Consider the following 26887-nt stretch of genomic DNA (forward strand, 5'->3'; position numbering starts at 1 on the left):
TCTTCACAGACTGGCAGCGGCTTCTCCAAGGTTGCAGGCAGGAATCTCCCTCAACCCGATCTTGGAGATGCTGCCAGGGAGGGAACTTGGAACCTTCTGCTCTTCCCAGAGCGGCTCCATCCCCTGAGAGGAATATCTTATGGTGCTCACATGTCTCCCATTCATATGCAACAAGGGCAGACCCTGCTTAGCTAACGGGACAAGTCATGCTTGTTACCACAAGAACTGCTCTTAGAGGAGAAACTTGCGTGGGGTGTTTAAACCAATTGTGGTGGCACTCAATTTCTGCCTTGCTGCCACTGGAGGAGACCACATTAAGCTCTGGGATAAATTAGTAAAATTAGTGTGTCAAAAGCTTCCTCCCTTTCATGTCCATGTTAATGGACATGTCTGTCAGTCCTCAAGGTCAGCAGGTCGAGGCTACGGTTTCCAAATTTCCCGCTTGTAGCCCCGCCACAGCGGCCAAAACTGGAGGGCCAAAGAGCTGTGCAGAAAGTGGATCTGTCCCCCCAGAGCTTAGCCAGGGCACAGGGACGGAGGCGCTGGGCCGCTATTCTCCTTGCACTTCCCCAAGTGGGCTTCTGACCAAGGCCTCACCGTGTCTGGAAAGTAGGCAGACGCTTTCCTGAGGAAACCAGGATAAAAGAGTTGTGGGACGTCAATGATGTCCTCCTCCATCAGTTCCAGCTCTTCTTTGAGGACGTCTCTGTTCCAGTCAATGCATTTCTGGAGAGGGGGAAGAAACGCCAGGGATTCGTGTCACAGTGCTGTGATGCCCAAACGAAGCCGTTGGTTTTCCAGGTGTGCCAGCCCGGTTCCCTGGCCTGCCACCTCCTTGTGGCTAGCACATTTTTCATGTACCTGCAGACTCCGGCCACTGCCCCGGTCTCACCCTCCATATTCCCTAACATTGCTGCACTCTTCTCTGACCATAATCTGGCACACCAAACTGCCTCTTGTCATTTATAGGCGAGTAAGTGAGTCTGGACGTTACCTGGAAATACTCATTGCTGTTTCTCAAGGATGTGTCCTCCAGGATCTTTTTGATAGAAATATGCTTGCCTTCCTTCAGTCCTGTAACAAGAGTCAGGTTTCTGCTTGGTTCATTAAGGCCAAATGTCAACCCATGTTCATGTTCTCCACTAAGATATGCAAGCCGCGTTCAGGCGTTACGTTCAACATTGCACAACAAATGTATACAGGCAGTTACATAAGAACAGCCCTGCTGGATCAGGCCCAAAGCCTGTCTGGTCCAGCATCCTGTATTTGCAAGCCCAGCTATGATATAGATGGGGAAATATCAGAGAGCAGGACAGGATGCTCCGATCAAGCTCCCTTAGATCAAGTCGCCCTCTGCTGGCAGCCAGCTCACCCTTTTGGAAGCCATTGGCTACCACCTTATGCACGCTTTCTTCAGAGTGCATCACCACACTGGAGAGGACCGGGCTGTTCATTCCCATCTGCCAAATTAAGTCGGTAAGGGAGGGTAGAGCCCCTGCTTTTCAGGCAGGAGGTCTCCAGGTCTGTCCCTGGCAGAGCTGGGAAAGAGAACTAATTATTCGAATCGGAATTTATTCGAATCGGAAATAGAATTAATAATAATAATATCTCTGCCTGGAATCCAGGAGAGCCACTGTCAGTCAGTGCAGGCAATATTCAGCTAGGTGGACCAAGGGTCTGACTCTATAAGGCAGCTTCATGTCTCCAAGGAGAATGAAGCTTCCCTTCTCAGCTCCGTTTCTGAAATGTTGCATGGGCAAAAGAGGAAGAAAGACCTTCTCACCCTCAAACATCACAGCATCTCCATAGCCCTCCTGTTCCTTCTCCTTCAGCAGCCGGTAGCAGGCGCTGGGGCTGGCCAAGAGGAGGCGGAAACCCTGAAAACAAGCGAGAAGAGCTGTCAGAAGAGGTGGGCCAGAGGCAGGTGGAGCCGTTTTTAAAAGGCAGGCCTGGAAGCTTCATGGAGAGCAGGAACGTTGTGGGGTTTTTTGCTGCTAGAAGAGGATGTAAACGTCCTGAATAGACTTCTGAGGTTTCCAATAAGTCCATCATAGAAGGTTCTCGATTTTGGGTCCCTAGATATTGTTGGACTACTACTCCCAAGGGCCATTGGGGCTAGGGATGTCGGGAATTGTAGTCCAACAACATGGGAAGTCTGGAAGCTGAGCCCCCCATTTTTGCTAGCAGTTCACAAATAAAAAGCTCCACAATATGCCATTCGTGTCTTTTAATGTAATCTAGAAGCAAGGCTGCCAAAAGCAGGCCTCTCGCAGCAGTTTACACAAAGTGCAACATTTTCCAATATTGTCCTTGCAGACCAAAATCATCTTTAACTTGGCCATGGGGCCAACATTTCCTACAAGTAATCTTGCACATTTGGTGTCTTGATCCCCCAGGGGGATAAATAAATGCTACCGGGTAAGCCTTCTAAAACAGGATTAGTTAGACGTGTTCGAGCACAAGTACCTTTCTGTCGGAGGCTGGGACAAAGGACAGGAATTCATCCACGTGCCCTACCACCAGCCAGTCGGAATACAGTTCCACGGGAGACTGCACTTTCTGGGCATAGAGGAAGTCCCGGACCACTTTGACCATCCTGTCACCTTGGGGACTAGTAACAAAGAGAAGGAGCATTTGTTGAGGGCAGGGCTGCTGAACTTCGGCCCTTCTGCAGATCTTGGCCCACTGTGATTAGGGCTGGCTTGCTTATTTTATTTTTTACATTTTATATCCCGCTCCTTCCTCCAAGGAGCCCAGAGCGGTGTACGACATACTGAGGTTTCTCTTTCACAACAACCCTGAGAAGTAGGTGAGGCTGGGAGAGAAGTGACTGGCCCAGAGTCACCCAGCAAGTCTCATGGCCGAATGGGGATTTAAACTTGGGTCTCCCCGGTCCTAGTCCAGCACTCTAACCACTACACCACACAGGCTGGTCTAGTCCTAAAACAGCTGGAGGGACGAAGTTGAGCAGCTCTGGTTTAGGGTCCATGCCCAAGCCACCAGTGGCTTTCGAGCAGCCGTGTTCAGTAGCTTCCCTCTTTCCACCAGCCTTTCCCAATGCTGAATCCCCCTGAAGAAGTCAAGCAGGGAGGAGTGGAGCTGGGGGACCCTCAGGGGCCCGGGTTCTTTGAACCCACTCGCTCAATTATAGTGACACCCCTGGCAGGTTGGTTTCCTCTCTCTGCTCGCTCACCTGGGGAGGTGGCCCCCAAAGAGCATTCGGCCCAGGGGGTACTCTTTGCCTTTGACAGTCACCGGCGGGCTGACCTCCAGGTTCCCAAACGAGTCCAAGCCAGAGACGTTCCCTGTGACTGGTTCTCGGGTCACGTATCCAAAATCTGGACCCTTGCAGGCAGACAGACAGAAGCAGAGGGTAGGAATGTTGCCTCACAAGACAAGTCCTCTCTCTTTCAGTTCAATGATCCAGGAGCTAAGAAGTTCACCTACCAGAACACTCTTAATTGGGAAGTCCTTCAGCCCTCTGTTTCTAGGGGAGTCGAAGACCACCGGGAAAGTTTTGTGGGGTGCTTGAATGTAGCCAATCTCCATCTCATCCTGGTTCAGCAGGGGAGAGAGAAACCTGGTTACCTCCTCGTGCCGAGCGGCTGAGCAGAATGGTACCCAAATGTGTGACTATCAAGATGCAATCAGGACAAAACAAGTAACTTTGGGGGCAGTGTTTCCTCTAACAGGGAGTCCCAGATGATGTTGACTACAACTCCCAGAATCCCCAGCTGCAATGGCTTTTGCTTGGGGATTCTGGGAGTTGTAGTCAACAACATCTGGGAAGGGAACCCCTCTTAGAGGGAACACTGATCTCAGCCTGCAATTCTAGACGCATGCACCTTTCTTCCTTGTAAAAGGTTTCATACCTGGATCCAGCGGTCATGACGATTTTCCGCTTCAGGGCAGATGATGAGTTTGCAGCCAACTTTGTGGGTGACCTTGCTCAAAGATGCCACAAAATCGGTGTTGTCACCTGTACTGGATGTCAAAATAAGAAAAGGAGGCAGGAAGGAGGACATTGAGGCAGAGGCAGGAAAAAAGAAATATCCAGCAGAGGGGAGAAAGCTTTACACAGCCTCTAGAAGTCAGCTGAGCAAGCCAATGGATGGGCACACAGAATTGGTGCTTGGACATTTCCCAGCCAGGTGTGGAGAGGGAAAGCTCAGGAGATGTGTGTGCAGCTGTCATGGGACCAGTCCAATGTGCCCTCTAACAGGAATCCCCAGATGTTGACTACAGCTCCCAGAATGCTCAGCTGTCATAGTTTTTGCTTGGAGATTTTGGGAGCTGTAGTCAACAACATCTGGGAATCCCTGTCAGAGAGAACACTGGACTAGTCTAGCCACCATGAGACATTTTGACTTGCCAAAGTGTTGCATTGTGTAACCCGAGAGGAGTGTTCCAGTATCTCTAGGCTTACCCACAACACTTGCAGTACCCCAGAGGACATGGGGTAGGAGAGGAGAGGAGAGCTGGTCTGGGGGTAGCAAGCATGACTTGTCCCCTTAGCGAAGAAGGGTCCATCCTGATTGCATATGAATGGGAGACTAGATGTGCGAGCACTGTCAGATATTCCCCTGAAGTGATGGAGCCGCTCTGGGAAGAGCATCTAAGTTCCCTCCCTGGCAACATCTCCAAGATAGGGCTGAGAGAGACTCCTGCCTGCAACCTTGGAGAAGCTGCTGCCAGTCTGGGTAGACAACACTGAGCTAGATGGACCAAGGGTCTGACTCAGTATATGGCAGCTTCCTGTGTTCCTATGACATTGGGGGACAATTCCTGGAGTGCACACGTTCCTTCTCTGACACCCCTAATCCAAATATGGCCTCCCTGCAAGGGACCCTGGGGTGTGCCTCTCCAGTCCCATGCTGGGCCTCCATCAAAGTCCCACTGCTATGAAGCAGGCAGGACTGAAACGGGAGGAGGGCTCCTCTTCTGAAAAGAGATCAAGCATACAAGCACAGGTATAGTCCTCTCTTCCAAAACAAAAAACAAAAAAATGGGAGGAGTTAACCCCTCCAGAAGAAGAATCCAGGACATGAGACCCAGAATGCTGGCCACAGAACAGGAGCTGGTACCTGCAGACATAGACCGTCACCGGCTGCAAGGTGTTGGGAGTCATTATCCACGGGGCAATCCGGAACACCACCATGTCGTTGAAAATTGGTGCCTCGGGCAGCTCCTATAGCAGGGAGGAAATGCAAGAGAGAGACTGATAAAGAGGTGGGCACGCTGGATTCAGCCAAGAGCTGTTAAGACGACCAAAAGTGGAAAACCCCAGAGGTCAAGTGGAAGGGACTGGTCATTATCTCGGAAGAAGTGTAGTGAGGCTGGGGATACCAACTATTTCCAGATACTATTACTACAATATTTATATACTGCTTGTCAACCAAAGTTCTCCAAGTGATTTACATAGAAAAATAAATAATACATCAAAAAGATGGTCCGCTGTCCCCAAAGGGCTCACAATCTAAGGCAGATGCCAGCAACAGCCTCTGAAGGGATGCTGTGCTGGAGGCTGGATAGGGTCAGTTGCTCTCCCCCTGTTAAATATAAGAGAAGCGCCCCTTTGAAAGATGCCTCTTTGCTTAGTTAGCAGGGGTGATATGTAGAAGGGTTTCATGCAATCTGCTAAGGGGAGACAAAGATTTATAGCCGTTGATATGAGCCACAGATTCAAGTACTCAAGTTTGTCCTGAACTGAACGGTTTCGAGCTTCAGGCCTTGGGGTGGGATGGGGGATGCATGCATGAACGCCCCCATGAAGGAACTCTCTGCATGCAGAAAAGCAGTACATTAAGGAGGCTGTTACATGCAAGTTTTCTAGGTGCAAAACGTTTGATCAAGCAGAAAGTATCCACGGAGCATAAACCCACCGGGACAGCTTCGCAGAGTGCCCAGCCCAGAACTCTCCCTGCTCTTAAAAACGATTTATGTCTGTGAGTCTGGTGCGCTTTCAAATGCCCCCTTTTGCCTTCATACCTCAGCGATGGACTCCAGCAGCGTGACATGGAAAGAGACCAGGCCTGAAAAGTCGACATCGGGAAATTTCAGCCCTTCCACGTAAAAAATGTTCTCCTCTCGGCCGGAGCGGTGTTCCACCACGTAAGAGAGCTTCCCAGACCCCAGAACGTGCTGATATTGTCTCAGTTGCTTTTTGCCTGTCAACCAAAGAGAGAGTGTTATGATTTCATACCACTTTGGCACTGGGGTAAATAGCGTCTTGGAAGCATTAACAAATAAACAATTAATAGTTTGCCACACAAAGGAATGTATCCCTAGCTGTCTGTTTGGTTTTTCTTTTTCTGCAGCAGACCCATCATCACAGAGCTTCAGTTCTGATACGTCACCTTAAGTTGCGCAGCAGGGTAATGCTTGACTAACAAGCAGAAGGTTGCCGGTTTGAATCCCCACTGGTATTATATTGGGCAATAGCGATATAGGAAGATGCTGAAAGGCATCACCTCATACTGCATGGGAAGATGCAATGGTAAACCCCTCCTGTATTCTACCAAAGAAAACCACAGGGCTCTGTGGGCGCCAGGAGTCGAAACCAACTTGACTGCACACTTTACTTAGGTGCATTGTGAAACGTGGAATTCACGCCAGAAGTGTTGATGGCCCTTAGCGGGTATTCATTCATTCAATTTCTATACCGCCCTTCCAAAAATGGCTCAGGGCGGTTTACACAGAGAAATAATAAATAAATAAGATGGATCCCTGTCCTCAAAGGGCTAAATGTCTAAAAAGAAACATAAGATAGACACCAGCAACAGTCACTGGAGGTACTGTGCTGGGGGTGGATAGGGCCTGTATTGCTTTTTAAAAGAGGACAAGACATATTCCTCTTTTAAAGACGCATGGGGGATGTATATTTGGTAGCCCAATGAAGATCTCCCCTCTTTTTTCTGAGCACCAAGTTCCAGCCTTAACCTCAGTGGCTCAAGACTAAAAAGGTGAAGGTGGCCCAACTGAAATGCTTACCGCGAGCATGAAAGACGCCCACTTTGTCGCTGTCAGATGCCGAGATGTGGAGAACCAGCTGGTGGTCTTCAAAGACTTCATCCGGCCCACGGGTGGTCAGAACCATCAGGGACATGTCTCGGAGGTCTGGAATGGAGACCCTCATTAACCTTTGGAATTCGCTGCCACAGGATACAGTGATGGCCACCAGCTTGAATGGCTTTACAATTCATGGGGGACAGGTCTATCAATGGCTACTAGTCTTGATGGCTATAGGCCACCTCCAGCCTCAGAGGCAAGATGCTATCCCAGTTTCAAGGGTGCAACAGCCAGGGAGAAGGCATGCCCTCACGCTCTTGCCTGTGGGCTACCCAGAGGCATCCAGTGGGCCACTGTGGGAAACAAGATGGTGGACTAGATGGGCCTTGGGCCTGATCCAGTAGGGCTCTTCCTATGTAACCACAGACTTAATTAAAGGGGCTTGCTAATGGCTCCTACAGTGCATGTGTCAGAGCCAAAGAGCCATACACATTTGCGACTTGTGCATGTGCGCACACGCACACACTTCAGTGGAGGGACAACATTTGGGGTGCAGACACTGGAGATGCAGATTCGTAAGCGAGACGCCACCCATTGGCCGCCATGCAGTGATCCGGCCACCGACCTGCATATGATTGGATTTCCTTGTCCTGGTTATCCATGCCGCTCTCTCTTGGGTCGTCTCTGTCGCAGTTCACCAAGAGGATGGCTCCTTTCCCTTCGGGACCCCATGTCCAGTTTTTCTGGAGAGGCAAAAAGCACCATCAGGCCTTGCAGTCATGAACACATCAAACCCCCACACCTGCCACCCCCAGCCACGACTAGCACCATTTCTTCCCACTGCTTGCTGAAGGTGCAGGGAAAATTGTCCCCAGGTTGCTCGCCAAAAGCTGACTCCTCATCAAGCAAATAACTTCGGGTCTCTGCTACAGGGAACCACTATGACAAGAATTTACATTCCGCTTTTCAGCAAAAGTTTCCAAAGTGTTTCACACAGGAAAAGTCCCCCGTGCTCAGTCAGCCGAGCTTCCCTACCTTATCTTTGGCTCTTCTGGTCACCGTTCCTGAACGGTTTGTATCCACGTCCAGGGAGATTTCTGCAGCAGAAGAGAGAATGGGAGGGAAACATCTGTGGGGACATTTGTCAAGCAGAAACCTGGGGCGATGCACCCGTTTTGCTGATGCTTATATCTTAGTATTACTAGGAACACAACACAGATGGGGCTTGAGTTAAGCACATCCACTCCACTTGCACGTTCTGAGGTGCCAATGGTTCCCCAGTTCAAGGGAGGTCCTCTTGCTCCTCTCAGTGTAGGTAAGAGTCTGCCAGGTACTGACTTGCCCCAGGAACACCATTCAACTGTCTCCGATTCCCAGAAGGAAGCCTTGCACCACACCGTACTACCCCCGTGTGAAACTGCACTGGTCAACAGCCCTTGCAAAGGATCCTGTCCACTTTCTGCCTTGCCCCACAGGGCCAGCGATGTGCGTTTCACAGGAGGATTTCCCCACATGGTGAGGACTTGAGGAGTGTTTCCATCATTGAGTTATGAATGCTGTCCATGGGCTGAAATCAAGGTACAAACAAATAATGCCGTGTGTGTGTGTGTAAAAAAAGCAGTGCCCATTCACCAAGGAGTAGCAAGCATTTTGCCACATTAGGTTGCTTTACATGTGGGGTTTACCTGGTACACTGCATTGGACTCTCTGCAGATCAGCAGTTTAGGAAGAGTGCACGGGGAGGGGGGACATAACGTAGAAGACCAAATGACCAAAGAAGAATCACAAGCCTTTTGCACCACAAAAATAGCTTTCTGGGCACAAGGAATATTGGCTGTTCCTAGTGGGTTCAAATAAGCCCCACCAAAAGCAAGGATATTTGTGATGCACTCACGATTAAGTTAAGATTTTCCTTAACCTTCCCCTTTCCTGATTCACGCAGTTAGTGACTTACCTACGCAGGTCAGGTGAAGCATAGCCTTAGCGATGGGCATCTTGCCGTTGTCCTTGTAGTAGGAAACCCTGACCTGCCAAGACACAGCAAAGTTGCTGCCACTGCCAGTGAACAATTCACAGTGCAGCTAACAGGAAGGCCTACGTTTAAGATCTATCTACATGACCAATTTCGAATGGGAAAACTATCTCCCTCCGTCTCTTCTCTCTCGGTCTGGCCAAAGACTTCTGGGTGTCTCACCTTGTCCTCGTCGACGTCTGCGCTTGGTGTGTCCATGGTGACAACCACCTCCATGCTAGGATCTAGGGGCCACCGGGGCACGCAGCAGGGCACCTTCACCATTTTCCCATTGTGGATGATATACAAGTTCACGCCAGGCGTCCCCCAGACATCAAAGGCTGTGGCGTTAACTGGGGCTGACCTGCAAGCAAAAGGGATGGTTAAGAGTCATAGGAACAGAGGAAGCTGCCATATACTGAGCCAGACCATCCATTGGTCTAACTAGCTCCGTATTGTCTTCACAGACTGGCAGCGGCTTCTCCAAGAGTGCAGGCAGGAATCTCTCCCAGCCCTATCTTGGAGATGCTGCCAGGGAAGGACCTTCTGCTCTCTTCCCAGAGCGGCTCCATCCCCTAAGTGGGGGAATCTCTTCCGGTGCTCACACTTCTAGTCTCCCATTCAAATGCAACCAGGCTGGACCCTGCTTAGCTAAGGGGACAAGTCATGTGGCTAGCTACCACAAGGACAGCTCTCCTCCCATACTCATACCCGTAGTAGTAGTAGTAGTAGTATGAATATGACAAATATTTATATACGGCTTTTCAACCAAAGTCCCCAAAGCGGTTTACATAGATATAAATCAATCAATAAAGTGCCCCAAAGGACTCACAATCTGAAAAATAAATATAAGACACAGACACCAGCAACAGGCCCTGGAGGGATGCTGTGCTGGGGATGGAGAAGGCCAGTTGCTCTCCCCCTGCTCAATAAAGAGAATTGCCACTAGGAGGAGGAGGAGGAGGAGGAACCACCACTCAAAAATGGCTGTTTGCACTTGCACATCAAGGCCCAGCAGAAAAGTTGGCAACCCTCGAGGCATCCCAGGTGGCTGAGCCGTGAGCTCCAGCAGCTCATTACGCTGGGCTGACACCCAGCCTGATTAACTCAAATTGATTTAGCTGCTCTGTTTACTTTATTTCCACCAATCCCTCCTCCTCCGCTCTCTTCCGGTTTGCTGATCTGTCTCTGCTGTTATGATCTAAGCTGCACGTACAGGAGGAAGAGTTCCTTCAGTTTAGCAAAACTGTGCGTTACCACCTGCCCTTTTCCCTTCCTGCATGAGGACTGAGCACTTTTGGGGAAAGGAGCACAGATTCATCGTCAATCCTGAAAAGACCTGATTTGGCTCAGGTGGACAGGACCAGACTGGGACCCGTGGCCTCACTCAGGTCACCTCAGACTGTTCATCCCAGAGAGGAAGACAATTCCCTGCTTTCAGCGCCAAGCAGAGGAGAATCTGTGACTATCTCGACCTAACTCTATGCAGGTTGTGCTGGTCTGCGATTGTAATAAAGGAATTGATTGATTGAACTCCAAGCAGCGGGGGTAAAGCGAGGCATGGACGGCTGTGTCTTGCCGCATTTTGCAGTGCTGGAGTCGGAAGGGAGCTTTGGAGATACCTGCCAACCTGAATGGGAAAATGCTGGCAGGTATGTTGGTGCAGGTAACCGCTGCAGCAGCCCAGCCTCTGTTTGGAAACGAGTAGCACTCAGTGGTGGGTTGTTTTGTGCCAGCCCTCCTTAGCTCTGCAGCACATGGGTCCATGCTCTTTCTCAGGAAGCTGTGTGCAGCATCGCCATCCCAAGGACTCGGGAGTGAGCTGAGCTGTGCAGAAAGCCTATTCAGCTTTGCCTCACTCCAGACCATTCACTGGCCCTCTGGCTAATGTGCTGGCGGCATTTTGAGGCAAGTCCTTTTCCTTTGTCATGCTGGGGTTTGCATCCTGCTCTGGTCTGTATCCTGCATTGACTTAGTCCTGGCCCTAATCCTGCAAAGCCACGCCTGCCTCTCTGCTTTTACCTCCCCCTGACTGCTCTCTTACACATACCTCCTGTCAATGCCACTAAAGCCTCTTCAGAAATCACACCCCCAATCCTGACAGGTGCTGGCAAACCTCACCTGTTGTGCTGGTTTTCCTCCCCTTTCGGTAAGTGGTAAGACTTACCAGGCGGGGGGTGGGTGTGTGTGAATTTTTCTGCTTCTTTTCAGCACATACCCACTGCTGTTCTGCAAGCCCCAATAACTTCTCTGAGTAACTGGTAAGTATTTCTTGCTTGTTTGGTGAGATTACAATTCTCCCTCTGTCTCTCTGGGGGCCTTCAGTGTTCACAAATCCTTATACCTTCCTGCAAAGGTGGCCCTTTCAGGAACGTGGGTGTCAGGCTCCGACCCCCTCCAGTTCCAGGCTGCATGCCAGGCAGAAGTTTGTCCTGGGTGTGGGTGTTTTCCCCTATCAAGAGCTGCAACATTCAGCTGCCCTGCTCAGATGTGCACCGAGGTCATTTGGGAGCCGGGACCGAAAGGCCTTTGGAGGGCCCCCTCCCCTGAAAATTAAGCATCATCGTGCTGTGCCAGGTGCCACACTGCCCGGGACAGACTAAAGAGGATTGGGGGGGGGCAGGGGCTGTGAAGGCCCTGGACTTGGGCCCTGAAGTCCAGGGGTCAGAGCACCTCTGGCCCTGCTCCGTGGTCACAATAGGCTGGGCAGGATCTGGGCAGGATCTGGACCTGAGGTTGCCAACTGGTGCTGAATCACAATTCCTATCACCCCGCCCCCCCAGGCTGAGGTAGTGATGGGAGTTGTACTTCAGCAAAATCTGGAGGACTACCTAGACCAAGCACTTTCCCAAGGGGCGAAAGTACCTTCCGGGTAGGGCAGCCAGCTTCTCCTCCTCCTGCAGGGCCTCGCTTCCCAAGCGGTGTTAGCTTATTCTGTGTCCCGCCCACATGGCTGCTGGCATGGGGACGGGGCTACCCTCCTTGGGCTCTCCCCCTCTCTTGCCTTCATGCTGAGAAAGAAAAAACAGAACTGCTATCCCACCAGCAGGGAAGTTCATCCCGCTTCTGTGGGATGCTGAGCCGTTATGCCACCTCTGCCACTACGATGCATGAGTCTTTATATACATTTGCGCTTTTCAACCAAAGTCCTCAGAGCAGTGGATGGAGAAAAACGAATAATAAATAAGATGGCTCCCTGCCCCCAAAGGGCTCACTATCTTAAAAAGAAACGTAAGACAGACCCCAGCAACAGCCGCTAGAGGGATGCTGTGCTGGGGACAGATAGGGCCAGTTGCTCTCCCCTTGTTAAGTGTAAGAGAATCACCACTTGAAAAGGTGCCTCTTTAAAGATGGGGGGACCTATTCCAAGGCTACCTTCCAAGCACGGCTGTCCTGTTCTCCAACTGCACTTTATTCACAAGCCATGTGGCATCTGGGTGGCCCGTCTGCTTCCCTGCCCAGCATCGCCACTGCAGAAGAGATGGCATCGCTTCTCCGAAATCCGGCACTCTTAAATTAAGATCGGAGATAGCAGTAAAGCTGCTGGACAGCAAAGGGCCACAAGTCACGAGTAAATCTTGCTGAGGTTGTCTAGGAGTAAACACGGCCAGTGCAAATATGCACCTTTAACCTACTGTCTATGAGTTCTTCCACACAATTGTCCTGGCGTGGGTGGGTGTGGGTATGCTCTGCTTTGTGGCTTATTTCTTACACTACCGAACACTTTGCATCTCAAACGTGCTTTTATTTACTTTATTAATACACATTTCTACGGGGCTAGTCTCCAAAACGGAGCTGGAGGCAAAAGGGCTCCCTGATTAAAAGTCAACTCCATATCAACCCCAGTGAAAGGGAGCAACCAGAAACCTATTTATTACTACTTATGTTCTTGGACAATCAATCTTTGAAGAGAACAAGCAGAAACAATTAAAAAAAACTACAACCGTAATATAAATCCTGAGGAAATGGCAGCTATTTACTTAGCTCTCAGCTCAACCTCCCAACCTGTCTTGACTATTCCACATTAATGGATAAGTCTGCGGTATTTTTAAAAAATTATTATTATTTATTTTATTTTTTTATATGGTGGCCTTATAGGAAGAACTCACATTGGGACACTCTGGATAGGAACGCAGGGTACAGTGGCCAGGCCGTTAGGTATTGGAAGAGGAGGAGGGTTTGACTGTGATCAAGGCTGGGGTGGGATAGGGCCATAACTCAGTGGCTGAAGGTCCCGGGTTCAAATCCCTGGCAGCAACTCAGGGAGGGCTGGGAAAGACCCCTGCCTGAAACCTTTGAGAACTGCTGCCAGTCACTGTAGGCTATCCTGAGTGAAAGTTTACATGTTTTAAGTTTATCATGTATCGCTTTCCAGAGAGGGAGAATAAATATTTTGCAAAGCTGAAAGCAATGGAAAAACATTTCCAATACTGGAAGAAACGTAATTGACTTGGAATTGGTGGTCTGATTTGCTATATTGACCTATAAAGCATAACTGAAGTAAGAGGTGCTGTGATTTAGTGGTTGGTCTATGTTTCTATCTTCTAAGCAAGACAGAAAAAGTATGGACGCTTTCGAACTTGGGTGCTGGAGAAGACTTGTGAGGAGTCCATGAGCAGCCAGGAAAACAAACCAATGGATCCTAGAACAAATCAATCCAGAGTTTTCACTCGAGGCACAAGTGACCAGGCTCAAACTATCATATTTTGGACACATTATGCAAAGACCCAGCTCCTTTGAGAAATCCATAATGCTGGGGAAGGTGGAAGGAAAGAGAAGAAGAGGACGGCCAGCAGCAAGGTGGATGGACTCGATCATGACAGCAATGAATGCACCACTGAGAGACCCTAAAGGCTAAACTGAAGACAGATCTAAATTGAAGACAGACTTGACGGCACTTTATCTATCTATCTGTTTATCTATCTATGTTTTTACTGTGGTATGTCACAGAAAGAGTGCAAAAGAGAAGTCTTTCTACTTCTTTCCCCCCCCAACTGTGTTGGATGTTGTCAGTCCACTTGGGCTGAACTGGAGAACTCATCCCAGCTTTCCCAGACAGCTGACTTTACTGTGGGGAGTTCAAAGTTGCCCCCCCAAAAAACAGATGCAAAAGGTGGGGTTTTTTTAACCCCAGATACAAATTGGGCTACACTCTAATGCACGATGAAAAACTTGAACTGTGTGTGAAGTGCTCCCCTAGAGCTCACAGGGACTTCAGGGTAAATGTGGCTGATATGTGAATACACCACCTCCATTCTGGAGCTAAAAGCTGGGTGTGAAAAACTTCCAGGAGATGGGCCCTAACTCAGTGGTGGATCCCCAGCTTGGCATGCAAAAGATTGCCAGTTCACTCCCTGGCAGCTTCTCCAGGTAGGGCTGGGAAAGACCCCTGAACCCGGAACTTTGGAGATGCTGCCGGTCAGTGCAGACAAGACTGAGCGAGATGGCCCAAGGGCCTGACTCAGTACTGGACAGCTACCTATCTGCTCCTGTACCCTGAGCCCATCTTGTCCCTCAAACCCAGCTGGGCTGAGGACACAGCAGCTCTCCTTCTAAACTGCTGAGGAGGTCAGGAACGACTGAGCTGTCTGGCTGAACTCCTTGGGATAGCAAAACAAAGGACAAGTCACAGCTCACAGGTTACAAATTAAACTTGTAGATTAGCAACTTGCCAGCATAGGCTCATTGCAATCGGGTGTGTGTGTCTGTCAGTGTTTATGGAAGGCAGGCTTGTGAAAGCAAGCCATGGAATCCAGTTCCCAGGTGGGACAAATAGGGGGCATTGAGGAGGACCCTCCAGAAGGATGGCAACACCAGACCTCCGACTCTCTGACTCTCTCTTCCCGGTCGCAGAACTTACTAGCAAGTGTTTGAGTAACATGCTTCAAGGGATGGTTTTGTTTCCACACCCTTAAGCGACAAATTCTGGGCTCGCACTCACAGCTGCCAAAGGGCAAAAGAGTACAGAGTGGTTCTGAATTTGGGCAGAATAGGCTGATCACATCCCGGAGGACCCTTTGGGTTCCCTCTTTCTGGACACTGGAAGACAGAGCCCTCGGGCCACAGACAGGATCTGCTCACACCCACCCCCAGTTCTTGGGGGCTGCAAAATATGCCTGCCAGTTGTGATGACGGCAAAGGTCTGACCGCGGTTCTCAAGCAGCCCCGGAAAGGAAACAGACATGCAAGTTTCTTACCCGCAGACATCCAGGGACATTTCTGTGCCCAGCACATAAATGGTGATGGTTGCTTCTTCCTCGGTGGAGAGCCGGATCCATCGCTGCTGAGACATGCTGGGGGGCCCGCAGGCGAAGAAGGGGCTTGCTTCTCGGGCGGCAGCGGCTGCTCAGAGGGAGCCTCGGTCCTGGGGTGGTGTGATGCGCTTAAGAAGGAGACCTGGGGCGGCCGGAGGGTCCCACCCCGCGCTCCATCCTGCCAGGCGATTGGCTGCTGCGGGCTGTAATCCCACCTCTTGGATCCCGGAGGCTGGGTTGGGTGGCGATGCAGCTGGCAGGTCGAGTCACCTGCTGCCGCCTGCCTGGGCTTACCACCCGGCTGCCCAAGGCGCTGGGGGCGGGGGGATGGAAGGAGGAAGCCCGAGAGCGGCGCGGGCGGACCTCCTCCTCCTCCTCCTCCTCTGCCTGGAGTGGGAGGGCACAGCCAGCTCGCTGTCCTGCCCGGGTGCAGGTCTGGTGCCAGCCTGCCTGTCTCGCTCGGTCAGGGCTTTCTCCTTCCCTGCGCGCTCGTCGCCTGATGCGGGCAGCAGAGAGAGCAGCGCAGCCTGCAGGAGCCGAGCTGGACTTTCGCCCACTCCCCCTGCTGACCCTCCTCCGTCCTTCCCCCGCCGCCAGTGGACGACGTGGAGAGGCCTCCCGTCCCGAGCAGGAGAGGAGGCTGCACAGCAGCGCAGACGCCCCAACCACCACCACAAATACTTAGATACCGCTTTTCAACAAAGTTTCCCAAGCGGTTTACATAGAGAAATGATAAAATAAGGTGGCTCCCTGTCCCCAAAGGACTCACAAGCTAAAAAGAAACATAAGAGGGACACCAGCGACAGTCACACTCACTGGAGGTCCTGTGCTGGGGGTGGAGAGGGCCAGTTCAGCTCTCCCCCCACCCTCAATCAAGAGAATCGCCAGGTTTAGAAAGGTGCCTCTTTGCCCAGGGAGCTTCAGGGGTCACTGCTAACTGCTAAGCCAAGCTTTGGGGCTGGCCTCTCTGGCTCGTACACAGTGCTGGGGGGGGCACCCCTGAGCAAGAGGCAGGCAGAGGCGGCTGCAGGGACCTCCAGACCTCTGATTTGAGCTCTTGCTGTGCTGAGTCTCTGCCCCTGAGTGCAGCTCTGGGGGTTGGGGGGGAGGTCAAAGAATACAGAGGATTTTCTCAGAGGCGATCGAGGAAGCAGAGCCTGGTTTTGCACAAGTCATCACCAACTTCTCTCGCCTTCCTGGCTGTCAAGGGAATTTGGGGCTCCTTCTAAGAGGGCAAACCTCCCCCTCAAACCGAACCTGCCCCGCAGATCAACATCCAGGAGGAGAAAGAAAGCTGGCTCCAGGAAGAGACCAGCCCTTTATTCCACAAATCTTGTTCTTGGGGGAATCTGATCTTAACTAATTTGGTCCAGGGGACGGGGAGGTGCGGGAGACGGCGAGACTTCTTGTACACTTGTCTGAAAAGGCTCTGCGCTTCTCTGGGCAGCCTGCCACTCAACTTTCTGGACACAAGTCTCAGAATAACTTCTACAGCTACCTGTCTGGAAGTTTCTGCTCAAAGGGACACATGAGGAAAGCTGTGAAACCTCTGACAGGAACATAGGAAGCTTAGCTGCCTTCTACCGAGTCAGACCCTTGCTCCATCCAGCTCAGTATCATCTACCCAGACTGGCAGCGGCTTCTCCAAGGATGCAGGCAGGAGTCTCTCTCAGCCCTATCTTGGAGATGCTGCTTGAAACCTTCTGCATGCAAGCAAGCAGGGGCTCTTCCCAGAGCGGCCCCATCCCTGAGGGGAATATCTCTCAGTGCTCACATGTAGTCTCCCATTCAAATGCAAACCAGGGCAGACCCTGCTTAGCTAAGGGGACCATTCACGCTTGCTACCACAAGACCAGCTCTCCTCCCTATACCAATACCCCCATACCATCTCCTTCACCACTTCCACTTGGCCATCCCCTTTCTTTCCAAGTATTTGAAAACCAAGATCACACTGGAAAGTAAATGATGTCAAAATGGAGCCAAGAGAAACAGTTTTCCCTATATATTGGCAAGGGTTAGATCCCAACCCTGGGTAACCACTACAGGCTGGTATTTACTGCTACAGAGAGACTGAGAACAGCTACCCCATGGCAGAAAGGTGACAAGCATCATGTAGGGGATGGGGCCGCAGCTCCATCTGCTTTGCATGCAGAAGGTCCCAGGTTCAATCCTTGGCAGTATCTCCAGGCAAGGCTGGGAAAGGCGCCCACCTGAAACCTTGGAGAGCTGCTGCCAGTCAGTGCAGGCAATACTGAACTAGCTGGACCAATGGTCTGACTCAGTATCAGGCAACTTCCTGTCATGACCCCAATCCAGCTGAAGTCAGCCATATGCCCCTTTGAAATCCACAAAACAAGTTTGATGTAATCGAAGTTCTATGGCTTTCAGTTTGATGTCCAATCCTATGCATGTTTACCAAGAAGTAAGTCCACTGTGTTCCATGGAACGTATGCCCAGGAAACGTATACATAGGATTTCAGCGCTCGGTCTCACCACTAACTTTAGCTGGAGTCATCTCAGAGCATGCAAACAAATCAAGCATGATTAATGCAGCACAGGCTAATTGGCAAGTGTCTGATTGTTAATTTAATCTAATGTGTGTTCAGTGTCCATGGCTTTTGAACACACTTGGATAGAAAATGTTTGACAACTGGGCAACAGACATCTAGGGGGGAAATCTCAGGTTGGACAAGGTAAAGATGATGTAACTGGGATGATGTAACTGGGATGTAAACTGGGATGTAAATTGGGAAAGCCAAAGAATACCAAAAAGAAGTCAATATGTGCTTTATTGACTACAGAAAAGCCTTCGATTGCATCGACCATGTCAAGTTGTGGAATAACCTTAGGAAAAAGGGCCTCCCAGAACATCTCATTTTTCTCATGAGAAACCTATACACAAGACAGGAAGCCACAGTCCAGACGGAACATGGTGAAATGGACTGGTTCCAGATCAGCAAAGGAGCAGGACAAGGCTGTATACTCTCTCCTGATTTATTCAATTTGTATGCTGAACATATACTGAGAGAAGCTGGATTGGAAGAGGATGAACGTGGCTTTAAAGTTGGAGGAAGAAACATCAATAACCTGCGCTACGCTGATGACACCACTCTGATAGCTGAGCATGCGGATGATCTGCAAGCTCTAGTAATGAAAGTCAAGGAGCCCAGTGAAAAAATGGGACTACGACTAAATTAATGACAACTGGTACAGCAACCAGCCTTGGAATTGACAATGAAGACATTGAAGTGGTGGATAGCTTCAGCCTTTTAGGATTGACTGTCAACAGTAAAGGATCCAGCAGTCAAGAAATACGCCGCAGACTAGCACTTGGTAGGGTTGCAATGAAGGCCTTGGAAAGGATGTTTAGATGCCATGGCGTGTCTATACCTACAAAGATTAGAATCGTTTGGACAGTGGTTTTCCCCATGACACTCTATGGATGTGAAAGCTGAATTTTGGAGCTGGAGAAGTGTCTTGTGGATAACATGGACAGCCAGGAAAACAAACCAATGTATCATAGAACAAATCAATCCTGAATTTTCACTCAAGGCTCAAACTATCATACTTTGGACACATTATGCGAAGATCCAGGTCTCTTGAGAAGTCCATAATGCTGGGGAAAGTTGAAGGAAAGAGAAGAAGAGGCCGACCAGCAGCAAGGTCTCCTGCAACCTTGGAGAAGCCGCTGCCAGTCTGTGAAGACAATACTAAGCTAGATGGACCAATGGTCTGACTCAAAATATGGCAGTTTCCTATGTTCCTATGTTCCTAAGGTGGATGGACTAGAGATTACAACAGCAATGAAAGCACCACTGAGAGATCTTAAAGGCCAAGTTGAAGACAGATCATCCTGGAGAAAATCTATCTATGTGGTTACTAAGAGTCGGCATCAACTCTAATCTAATCAATCTAATCAATTGATCAGTCTAATAAATCTAATCAATTGATCTAATCAATAAATCAATCAATCCAAGCAGATAAGAGCTATAAGGTACTCTGCACATGCAAAAGTGCTATAGAAAAGATAAGACACAAAGGATGTGGCTTGCTCTGACCTTGCCCGCCCCTTTTCAGCTCCTCAGGGCTTTCCTTAGATAAGTTAACATCAGTAACAAATTGCCTCTGGCAGAGCTGACGCCAGGGCTCAAGGCTTGCCTAATTCCCCATTATCAAAGATGGAGATCTATGCAGATGAACATGTCTGCCGCTCCAGGGACGTGAGCCATACTGACCCACACCCGGCCTCCCGGAAGCGCTGTGCAATTAAGCCTAGACTCACAAGACCCGAGAATGCAAGCAAGAAGAAAATAATCATAGCAATAAAACCGGCATTGGAAATATCAGGTCTATCAATTAGATTGGGCACAAAGCAAACAAACAATATCAGCAACATGCTGATTCTATGAATCTGAATCGCTACCACCTTCTTATCTGGCTGTATGATGGACTTAGATTAGGATGTTGTGGCAGTGGGGGTGCTCCACTCTTTGGAGACCACCATGTCATGTCACCCTCAGTCATCTTTTTTCTAAATTAAAAAGCTCCAGACGTTGTAGCCTGGCCCTGCATGATTCACTTCAGACCTTCCTAATAGTCCTTGCAGGGGGCACTCTGTCAAGTGTTTGTGGGGAATAGTACATGTGGGGTTTGGCCAGTTATGAGAAACAAATGGCTCACATTTGTTAGAAAACAGAGTGCATCTTTCCAATATTTATGAAACAATCAAACTAGGACTTCCTTTTCCTGAAAAACTGAAAAATTGTGTCACCAGAAAGAAATCCATTCCCTCTTTCGAGAAATGGCAGTATCAACCTCTCTGTTTCTGTTGTGACAGCTTCGTCTCTTCATCTGTCTCTGATTTAGGACCTTTGGAACATAGGAAGCTGCCATATACTGAGTCAGACCATGGGTCCATCTAGCTTAGTATTGTCTTCACAGACTGGCAGCAGCTTCTCCAAGGTTGCAGGCAGGAATCTCTCTCAGCCCTATTTTGGAGATGCTGCCAGGAAGGGAACTTAGAACCTATTGATTTTCCCAGAGCGGCCCCATCCCCTAAGGGGAATATCTAACAGTGCTCACACATCAAGTCTCCCATTCATATGCAACCAGGATGAATCCTGCTTAGCTAAGGGGATGAGTCAGGCAAGGAATGTTCTTCCTTTGAACATTTACAGCTGGTTCACTTTTGTCCTTCCCTTGTTAATTTAATATTCCTCATCACCAGAATTGGGCTATAGGACTTGTTTAAAGACCACCAGAGAGACCTCTGTGGTGTCCACTTCTGCCCCCTCAGACTATTCTAATCCTGAGGCTTGAACTGAGGTTCTCATTCCTCACAATGATAGTACTTCTGAGCATGTGCAGAGTTCTTCCTCATGAGCACTTAGAATCAGCTTGCGTACCTTTGGGGTGGACAAAGCTTCTGGGATGGAAGGTATAGTTCCCAGACGGACATGACTTCAAGCATCTGTCTTTTTGGAAATTAATCTGGCTGCCCTTTTTAGAATGCTTTGGAAATGTGTTTATTTTTTGGTACATAGAGCAGACATCCCTAATTCCTTAAAGCTGCATAGAAAAGAGAGACAGCTTCATTTTATGCAACTCTCTCAGCCTAACCGACCTCGCAGGGTTGTTATGAGGATAAAACGGGCAGGAGAGGGGAATTTGTAGAGCTCCTTGGAAAGACGGAATAGAAACATAACTAACAACAGTGTTTCTTCAGAAATAAGCCCTTACTGAGTCCAATGGGATTTTTTTTTTTTCTAATAAAGAATATGTAGGCATCCTATTTTAGACGTTACCTTGTATGGTGCATGCCGCTGTCTGTGCATGTGTTTGTATGAATGACTGTACATGCGTTCATTTTTAAAGTGAACCTGCTGCACAGGCCACCAAAAATGCAGGGTACAGATAAGAACTCTATGACTGTCTGTGAGCTGAACATAATGTGTGAAAAACTACTTGTGCACACTGTGCATGGGATGAACCTAACATGTGAAGAGGGCCAGAATTGCCTCTTTAAACCTCTGAGCCCCCTCTGCGGAACCAAAGATCCCTCATTTCGCAGTGAAACACACACACATGTCCCAGGAAAACCACTTCATTGTTTTTGCAGAGTTGAGTTAGTCTGCATTTCCATGGGTTGCAGTTCCAAATTGCCCCCTCAGTATTAACGTCCAAGGGCTGAGAGAGAATGTTGGGTGAGTGGGGATTTGTTGTTGATACGCGTTCTTACCCTCTTCTTGCAAGATCTCCCAGGCAAGACGCCTTGTTTCCCGCCCTCAAAGTGCTGAGGAAATTAAGCGAGAGTTTCAGAAAAAGACAGACGTCCCGGCTCAGGGGAGGATGTTCCACCAGTGGAAGGAGAAGGGCTCCCGGCAGACGTTGGTGCCACAGTGGACTTCTCCTGACAGCACGTGGTAAGAGAAAAAGTCGTCAATGAAGGTGCAGGTCAGGCCCAGCGGCTCTAAGAGGCGACAAACCTCCTCTTCCAGGCAGCACCGGCCGTGAATGATGGGGCCAAATGGTTTCGGGATGCCCAGACGTTTTCCCAACACAAGCATGTTTACCTTCAGGGAGCAGGAAAGTGATGGTCAGGGTTGGTTAACGTTCCACCCTGCCTGACCCAACAAAGGTTTCCTTGCTGCTGAACTGCTTTTTAAAAATCCTAGAGACTCCGGGGCTATCCTGGAGCTATCCCTGCTAACTGAACAAAAGAAAGGTAAAGGTAAAGGTAAAGTTGTGCCCTTGAGTTGGTGTCCTGTCAACTCCGACCACAGAGTCGTGTGGTTTTCTGGGGTTGACCATTGCCTCCATCCACACTATGTGAGATTATGCCTTTCAGCACCTTCCTATATCTCTGCTGCCCAATAGAGGTGTTTCCCATATTCTGGGAAACACCTATAACAAAAGAAGCAGCTTTAAAAAGTTTTGATTGAGCAGCGGGGGGAGCGACTGACCCTATCCATCCCCAGCACATCATCCCTCCAGTGACTGCTGCTGGTGTCTGTCCTGTGTTTAATTTTTTAGATTGTGAGCCCTTTGGGGACAGGGAGCCATTTTAATGGTTTATTTGAATGGCCTTCCAGGGTTTTTAAACTGTTTTAAATGTTTTAATTGTTAATGGTGTTGTGTTGTTTTTAAATTGTTCTGTAAGGATTGTTTTTAAAGGACTGATTTGTGGGTTTTATTTTTGTTGTTGTGCACCGCCCAGAGCTGTTTGGATGGGACAGTATTTTCATGTAGTAGTAGTAGTAGTAGTAATAATAATAATATTTGCGATGATATCTATAATAATAACAACAATATTGATAATAAAATTCAGCCATCCCAGGTCCTTGAGAAGGACTCAATGTCTGGATAAAACAAACCAGTCAATAACACCTGTCTAACTGTGTAAACAAGAAATAATAATAATAAATATCATTAATTAATAGCAATAATAAATAAATTATTATTATTAATAAATAATAATTATTAATTATTATAATAAATTGTGTAAATAGCATAATACATAATAGAAAGAACAGTCGTCATGAGGATGGTGGTCCCCAAGGAACCCTGAATTGTGTTAAATGCCCCTGCCTAAATGTCTAAGAGGATGAGTGGCTGCCTCACCATGTCCGGAAACAACGCGGTCGCTGAGGAATGTTCTAGAGTAAACAGTTGCGGGATGTCAACGATGTCGCGTTCGCTGAGGCCCAGTTCCCGCTTCAGAATATTCCGGTTCCAGTCAATGCAGCTCTGGGAGAAAGAAGGACGTTTCCAATGCGACGTTATTTCCCTCAAGCCAAGAGCGCTTTCCATGCACCCTGCTACAGGTTTTAGCTCAGGATCGCCAACTGCATCCCATGTGGGTTACCAACATTAGAGTGATTGTGTGAACCCAGGCCAAGGTGGTTTATGGCCCGAGATGAACCGGAGGTCCCCACCTTGGAGTGGGTTCTCACAATCACGCTTATGTCGGTAACCCATATTAAACCTAGATTCAAATGGTTGTGTGAGCCAGGCCTCCGAATTACCTGAACATTATTTTACCTCAGGGTTACCTCAGTTTTGGCAAGTTAAAGTTAGTCACAACCACTCTGGAATTCAGTCTCCATGAGGTTAAAAATAAAATGGCAATGTTTCACCTGCGTCACCGGATTCATCAGTTTCACTGGAAGGTAATTTTACGTCAGAATAGCAGGCTTAGGCCCATGTCAACACCCTCCCTTGACTATATTTAAGCTCAGTTAAGCCAATAAATTAGCACACAGTCCTCTTTACCTCAAGATAGCTCCCACAAGATTACAAAAGAGGCGTGGGACTTCTCTTAAAAAGGGCTCTAAAATATTATATAGGGTAAATAGGGAGTGCCTTTAATCCACATCAAACCAAGTGATTGTTCACTAAGTAAAATGTGCCATCGAGTCAGTGTCGACTCCTGGCGCCCACAGAACCCTGTAGTTGTCTTGGGTAGAATATAGGAGGGGTTGACCATTGTCTCCTCCCGCATAGTGTGAGATGATGCCTTTCAGAAGCTTCCTATATCGCTGCTGCCCAATATAGTAGAAGCGGGGATTCGAACCAGCGACCTTCTGCTCGTTTGTCAAGCATTTCCCCGCTGCGCCACCATTATGGCCAGCATGGCCAAAGTTAATGGACTGGACCCAAACATTGATCCAAGGCCTCAGCCAACTAATGATTAACTCTTTTGACTGCCTCTGTTAATTGAATTGTGAAGGTAGCATTGTCTCTCAGTGTTTGTGAAGACACAATTAACTTGCTCTCAGGCAATCCCTTACCTCAGGATGCTCGTCATGATGTCACCTATTGTTCTGCCTTAGTCAAATGTATTGATTAACTTGCCTCAAACATGTACCCCTTTTGCTGTTACTTTAAACATATTTCTTCTTAGCATCACATAGAGGGACACAAGAAGTCATTTAATTGCTGTCTAACACGTATGGCTTGGCTTCTTCCTCCTCTCCTAACTCCTTTGACTTTTAACATTCTTGGGGACAAGGCAGCAGAAGATGAAGATTTGCTTTGAGGAATGTCAACAGAACGATGTTGTTCTGTTCTTCTATCCTTCCCTTCCGCTGAAGCTTCACACAGACCCAACAATCAGTCAATGGACCTCCCACTTTCTAACATCAAAAAGCTTTGCTGGTGGGTGGGAACCTAGTCTTTGATTCAGGTAAATACAGTGTCAGTCCGGGTCGTGTGAACGGTCCTTATGTTTCTGACTTGGTAGAAATTAAGGTGATGGGGTCTGGAAGCAACTAGCGAACACGGCTTCCTAGCTCGGCTTGGCGATCAGCCAGTAATATGAAATTCTGAATTTCTTTTGAAAGATTATGGAAGACGTACTTTCCTAGTCAGAAAGAGAGGCCGGTGCTGCATGCGAGTCATTTGGAAAGGAAATTGCTAAACAAGAGATCCTGAAAACTCTTTGAAACGAGTTGGGCAATGCAGCCCAGCTGTCTAGGGAAGTGGCGGCGAAATATTCCAGGGTAAGATAAGATAGCCCCCACAATGGAAATGGCCCATTTCCTTCAAAGGAAATGGGCTGGAGTGGGCCTTGCTTGGGCAATGCTGCCATGACTGACAGTTGAGTGGGAGTGACGAGCATCCAGCCAGGCTGCAAGCCCTGCGCATAAATGTCGACAAAGAGGGGGGGAGTGGTGGCGTGCCAGCCCCAGTCTGGGTAGGATGGCATTGGGCATCCATTTCCCCCACTCACTGCCATGCTGGGTACCCAGTGTGGGTTGGCTGTCATTGCTCTACCCAGATGGCGGCTAGCATGTGACCACTCCCCTGTTCTCCATTGCCGATGACACATGGCTATTCCTCCTCAGGAGTGCCTGTGGGGCTGGCTGCCCTCAAATGCTTGTTAAGAAGCTGCTAAGGAGGAAATCTCTGCTGATGCACGCACCAGAAAATGATTGTCGTCGGGTATCTTTTTACCTGCACGTATCTGCTGTCGCTGCGCAAATATTCATCTGCGAGGATCTCATCGAGAGTAATCCTCCCCACTCTCCCGAGGCCTGCAAGGGAAATAAGTTTAACAAGTAAGCTTTGCTGGCCAGGGTGGAGGAGGCAATGCTTGGGCAACCCGGGTGGGAGAAAACTTCCTGGGGCTCACCTTCAAACAGGGCAGCGCCTCCATAACCTTCTTTTTGCTTCTCTTTGAACAGCTTCAGACAGGCCAGGGGGCTGGCTAGTAGCAGTCGGAAACCCTGCATGGAGACGGATGAAGCCGGTGAGCGGGACACAGAATGTGATTAATGCTGTATAATCTTGTATTGTTGCCTGCTTTCTCGAGTCTTATCCACTCCGGCCCCAGCATTGGGGAATTTGCTGTGATGTCGCTGAATGTCCACAAACATTCTAACTGCTTAAGCTGGTGCATCAGTCCCAGAAGGTTGACAACTAGTGTGCTTTTTGTGAAGAGCAGTGAGAGGAAGGCCTTACAGAGCAACGGGATGGGGGACGTGTGTGCCATTAGCCACTGCTAGGGGAAATGGCAAGGTAGATGGGTAAAAGCCTCCATTCCCCAGACTAGAGCTAATGAAACATGAAGCATTATAGGAAAGGAAGAATGGTTGAATCATTTGCCCCGTGGATCAGTACCTTCCGGTCAGGAGCTGGGACGAAGGTCAGGAACTCGTCCACATGCCCCACAGTGAGCCAGTCAGAATAAAGTTCCACAGGGGACTGAACTTTCTGCGCATAGAGGAAGTCGCGGACAACTTTCGCCATTCTCCTGGTGCCGGACCTAAAAGTTGAGAGAAGGAGAGAAAGGTGAAATGAGACGACGCCCAACTTTTGAAACTGAGAGCAGCTTCTCACATGATTGACAGCATCATCCATGCAGAGGTATGGATATGAGCATGCAACCTATGGCTGAATGCATGCTTTCCAAACTGTGTGATGCCCTTCTTGCTAGGGGGTACCACTTTATCGTCACCTTAAGTGGAGCAGCGGGGAAATGCTTGACTAACAAGCAGGAGGTTGCTGGTTCGAATCCCTGCTGGTACGTTTCCCATCAGGCAGCAGCGAGATAGGAAGATGCTGAAAGGCATCATCTCATACGGAGTAGGAGATGGCAATGGTCAACCCCTGCTGTATTCTACCAAAGAAAACCACAAGGCTCTGTGGGATCCAGGAGCCAAAATCAACTTGACAACACACTTTACCTTTACCACTTTATCATGGAGACTAATCACACACACCTGCATCCCAGGCAGTTCTAGACTCTGGGCTGCTGTCCAGAGAATATTGTTTGTTTGATTGATTGATTGATTGATTTTCTATACCGCCCTTCCAAAAATTGCTCAATAGCGTGGCCTGTGAGAACTCAGATCGTCCCCGGTTAAGAATAGGCTCTTGTTGGTTTTATTTATACAACGTTCATATCCTGCCTTTCTTCTATGTTGCTTTGAGATGGATTCCCATCCAAACACTGACCAGGTGAACCAGGTTGATTCATTTCAGCCAGGCTTCTTCTGTACCACCTGCTTTCATTCCATGTGTCTTGGGAGCAGTTTTGAGCTTCCAGCGTACATGGAGAGCCAGAAACCCGAGATTGCATAGGCTCGTCCATGTGCTGGCTACCTGGACTCTG

At 49.0% G+C, this 26887-nt stretch overlaps 1 protein-coding gene across 11 annotated transcripts in view; it reads right to left on the reverse strand.

The window, feature by feature from the left end:
• Positions 1–26887, reverse strand: part of LOC128338321 (protein-arginine deiminase type-1-like) — a 54293-nt gene that overhangs the window by 10594 nt on the left and 16812 nt on the right. For 3 of the 11 annotated variants that reach the window (XM_053280552.1, XM_053280550.1, XM_053280551.1), the window contains 5 exons: positions 25894–26038; positions 25406–25499; positions 25228–25307; positions 22894–23019; positions 20810–21845 (listed from right to left, as the gene is read on the reverse strand). In XM_053280552.1, the coding sequence (XP_053136527.1) occupies positions 21612–21845; positions 22894–23019; positions 25228–25307; positions 25406–25499; positions 25894–26038 (679 nt within the window). In that variant the 3' untranslated portion in view covers positions 20810–21611. Of the gene's footprint in view, positions 1–597; positions 727–994; positions 1075–1783; positions 1878–2466; positions 2612–3193; positions 3346–3447; positions 3556–3872; positions 3985–5084; positions 5189–5988; positions 6168–6990; positions 7117–7633; positions 7752–8043; positions 8106–8962; positions 9036–9202; positions 9384–9851; positions 10014–10153; positions 10311–10641; positions 10893–15232; positions 15384–20809; positions 21846–22893; positions 23020–25227; positions 25308–25405; positions 25500–25893; positions 26039–26887 lie in introns of those variants that run through there. The other 8 variants (XM_053280549.1, XM_053280548.1, XM_053280555.1 and 5 more) reach the window with 7 other exon arrangements.

Source organism: Hemicordylus capensis, chromosome 16 (assembly GCF_027244095.1).
Source record: "Hemicordylus capensis ecotype Gifberg chromosome 16, rHemCap1.1.pri, whole genome shotgun sequence".
Lineage (NCBI taxonomy): Eukaryota > Metazoa > Chordata > Lepidosauria > Squamata > Cordylidae > Hemicordylus > Hemicordylus capensis.